Source organism: Leptosomus discolor, chromosome 3 (assembly GCF_034619465.1).
Source record: "Leptosomus discolor isolate bLepDis1 chromosome 3, bLepDis1.hap2, whole genome shotgun sequence".
NCBI lineage: Eukaryota > Metazoa > Chordata > Aves > Leptosomiformes > Leptosomidae > Leptosomus > Leptosomus discolor.
The window spans coordinates 21,846,351-21,850,692 of NC_141393.1; the positions used below are offsets into that span (position 1 = coordinate 21,846,351).

Genomic DNA, 4,342 nt, shown 5'->3' on the forward strand with positions numbered 1-4,342 from the left:
TGCAAAAAGTTTTCTCTTTGGTTCCCTTCTCCCTCAGGAAAGTTTTGCATCTCTTTTTTTTTTTTTTTTTTCTCTTTGTTGTGAACTTTTGCTTGTCCTCAAGCTCAGGAGAAAGTGAGCTGCATTAAAAAACAAACAAACTTAAAGAAAGAAAGAATTAGATTCCACCACTGAGCTGGCAAGAAATCCTGAGTTCTTGGCAGTCACAGAGTCAGTGGAGTGGCTGGAACATTACATAATTTTGAAAGCAGCATCATGGTTTTAATACAAGCATGGCATTTCGCATAGTGCATGTAAATCTCAAGGACTCAGAAGGTATTCCAGCTAAAGAATTTGAGGGAATAAAAAAGAAAATTCTAAGCCCACTTACTGCTTATAAAGCACAGATAACTGTGGAAAGTCTCCAAAAGCTTGAGATAAAAGAAGGGTAATTCAAAGGGACAGTACATACTTGTGTTCTCAAAAATCCTCAGCTAATCAAATGCTTAATTAATGCTTGTCTGTATACTTGAACAGGAATGGGGAACCAAAACCAACCAGAATTTATACATAGTTTTCCATGCTGAACATATTTAGTTCATAATAAGACTAGAGGCCTTTCCAATAACAAATAATTTTTAAAAAGATCTTTCTTATTTGTTTTTTCTGTTTGTCTTCTTTTTCCTGCTTCTCTATACTGAACATTTAACTCAGACCCCTAAATCAAACAGGGCTTGAACTGTAAAAGTCAACAGCAACCTTTCCATTGGCATCATATTTTGCATCATGTTTTCAGCAATTTACAGTTTTAGATTCCAAATTCTACATGAATACTGCAGAGCTGGGAGCACTCAGAATTTCCTTCATTCAGGCTTTACCTGAACATGCTGTGTCAACAAATGCTGCTCTATTAAAGAGAGGTACAACTTAATGACAGCTATCTGTTACATACTGATAACCTTCATCTCCCACTGAGAAGGGTCAGAGAATGCCTAAAGCTTCTTATTCATAATGAAAAGCTGGAACAGTTTCTATCATAAAAGTATGTAGTATGGGGGGACAGTTTCAGAATAGATTTTGCAAATAGGAATCAAGGTCACTTTGAGTTTGACACTGAGCTCTGTGTACCTTTCCTATGCCAAGTACATTGGGAGAAAACAAACCAAACAAGAAATTAGCCTTTTTTGGTAGCACTCAGAACTCCAGCTTTCAGTTGGAGGTAGGAAATGCAGAACTGACAAAGGGGAATGCAAGTATTTCCAATTGTTTGAAGCTCAACAGCAACTGCTGGGTTCCAGTCAGAAGGGTTGTACCCATTTTATCTGAATTGCTTTTGTCCGTTCCTAGTGACCCTGTTCTAATATGCACTTATTTTCCTGTACTACAGGATACCTAGAAACTTAACATCCCTCAGAGAGCTTCGACAGCAAAGTGGTTAATGTTTGAAGAATGAGTCATTCTTTCCTTTGCCATGACATTGGGTTCTTATTGTACAACCCTGTACAGTACTTAGCAATATTTTTTTAAAGATTTAAAAAGCAAAGAGTTACAAAACCATTTGCAATTAACTTGAAATAGAAAAGATAGCACTTTTTTTAAATCCCATTATATAGTACACCGTATAAATTACAGAGTATTCAAATGCATAAATGCATCTGTGTAACATTTATCAAATGTAATTTTTTTCATTGTTGTTATGGGGTTGTTGTTTCCAGAGTTTTTTTCTGTTTGTCCTAGACACCCCAACCTCTCCTCACTATCACGTATGACAGTGCTCCAGGTCTGAGACATTGCTGTTACAGTATCGCATGTTGTTGGGGATGTGGCAGTCTGTGTAATTAATGCCCCCATTTGGGGTATAAATGGGCTGCAGTCTGAAATCTCCTTTAAGGAGCTGATCATTATTTAAGGAGACAATCTGGAAGCTGGTTTCCGTCATCTCCAGGATGGAGTTGTCCTTCTTGGTCCCTGCCTCACAGTAGTCATCTTTCCGACGGCCCCGGTTGTATTTCCACTTCTGGGAGGTGTAACGCCCTTTTTTGTGCATGTGCCAGCAAAAAATGCTGAGCAGGACCACGAGGACAAATATCACTGCGCCCCCAATCAACCCTGCCAGCAGAAATGGGGAGCCCAGGTTCTGAGAAGTCGTCTGCTCATGGCTGGAGGGGATGTTGCTGCCATTGCTCAAAAAGGAAGCCTTGGTTGTGGCTTCTGAACAGACGGTGTCTTCTCCAGTTCGGTAATTGTTATAAGTATCCAGTGGAACCAAACAAATCCTATAGGTAGATTTGGGCTCCAGATTTACCAAGCTTAAGTGTTGCCTCTCACCACTAACTATTCGTTCCTGAACAATTCCCCCTACCAGACTATGACCCATTTTAACCCATGTGAGTTTATATGCCATCACAGTAAAAAGAGACATCCAGTTAACTTGGATGCAAGTGTCATTCACAAAATGGATCGAGAGTTGAATCCGTTCGGATATAGGAGGCGTCACCCTTTCTCTGTCCTCCCTGTCAGGCACAGTGGGGAGTGTGGCTATGGTAGGAGTGAAAGGATTATATTTGCTACTTGGTGGAGGAACTGATGAGGTGGGAACTAATGTAGTCGGCATGGCTGTAGCTGGGACTGGGGTGATGATAAGTGGCAGACCAGGGGTGGTGGTAGGGCATGACAACATATTCATATTGAGCTCCCTGACTGCCATACCTCGGACCTGCTCTGGTCCCTGGCACATAAAACCCCGTACATTGATAGAAGCGGGAATAAATTTGAGCCATTCAGTAACCCACTTAATACTGCAGTCACACAACCAGGGATTATTCCTTACAGTGAGTTGCCTCAGGTTGTGGAGATTATCAAATACCCCCTTTACCAACATCCGAAGTTGATTGTTGGAAATATCAAGACGTTCCAGCTTGTGGAGGTTTGAAAAGGCTGTAAGTGGTATATGGGTTATCTGGTTGTCCTGCAAGTAGAGCCTTAGCAGATGTGTACCTGGAAGATCGGGAGGAGGGTAAGTCAGTGAATTCCGCACTATTGAGAATTCCTTGAGCTTGGAGAGGTGGCTGAACGTGCCTTCAGCTATGCCTTTATTAGTAAGGAGATTGCCGTCCACAATCAGACGTTCCAGACTTGTAAGGTTCTGGAAGGCTAGGTCTGAAATGACAGCAATTCGGTTTTCATCTACTCGAAGTTCTTGTAAGTCCACTGGAAGGCCTACTGGTACACTGCTTAAGTGATTCTTGGACAAGAACAGAAGCTTGAGGCTGATGGCTTCCCGGAATGCCCCATCCTCAACACCAACAGTGGAGATGGAGTTGTCATCCAGGTGCAGCTCTTCCAGCTTCAAAAGCTGAGCAAGGGCAGCCCGAGAAATGGTCTGAATGTTGTTTTCCTGCAGGTGGAGAACCCTGACATTCTTGGGCAGGTTCATTGGGAATTCATCCAATTGGTTGCCATACAGGTAGACTGTGTGCACTGACTGGACATTGTGCAACTCTGCAGGAAATCCAGCATTATTAATTTGGTTATTATGGAGGTAGAGGACGGTTACACCCTCCGGTATCCCAAGAGGCACTGAGGTCAAGCTTCGCTCGTTACAGTAGACAAAGTTTCGATCACAGCGGCACACTTTTGGGCAGGCCAAAGTTTTCGAGACCTGCATGTAGAGCCCCAGGGAAAAGATAAACCACAATTTCACGAGAACAGCCCAATCTGTGGGCCACATTCTAGTCCACGAACCCATTTCTAATTTAAAGAAATAAAGTACCAAAGAGTTAAAGAACTGATAACAATAATAAAGCACAGGTAGCAAAATCTCAGATCATTAAAATTGACTGCTATTTATGTCCAGTGTTCAGGCCAGAGTTAAAGTCCTGGAGGCTAAGTATAAGATAATCCGTTTGTAATTGGCCCACCTCCTACTTTTGATAAGTAAGCCACAGTCTTATTAGCCAGGGTTACAAAGTTTGTTGCCTTGCTCCATGTGTGTTGGAAGAAACAATGGTCGTGTCTTTGCAGGTGAGCAACAGGTTAATTTAAAGCTACCAAAAGTCGTCTGTGTATGAGTTGCTTGGAGGGATAGTATTTCCTTTCACTGAAGTCTGCTGGTGTTACACTCAGCTTTCTGAAGTCAGCAAAGTCCTCACATCAGTTATCTGCCAGAACTGGCCCGCCTGTAAAAGAAAAGACAAAAGCTGAATAGCATGAAATGTTTAATAAGGAAGATCAAACCTATTGGAAGACTATTCCAAGACTGTGTTCTTCATGGCTTTCTGGAAAAAAAGGCATTAATATTAAACGTTAGCTTAATATTACTGTTAAATAGTCTTGAAAGAGATTTGATGCAAAGTCATTGCAG

At 41.7% G+C, this 4,342-nt stretch overlaps 1 protein-coding gene across 1 annotated transcript; it reads right to left on the minus strand.

Moving 5' to 3' along the window:
• Positions 1–1,738: 1,738 nt before the first annotated feature.
• Positions 1,739–3,727, minus strand: FLRT2 (fibronectin leucine rich transmembrane protein 2). Its single transcript, XM_009953337.2, has one exon. The coding sequence runs from the start codon at positions 3,725–3,727 to the stop codon at positions 1,739–1,741; it is 1,989 nt and encodes a 662-aa protein (XP_009951639.1).
• Between the last annotated feature and the right edge of the window lie 615 nt (positions 3,728–4,342).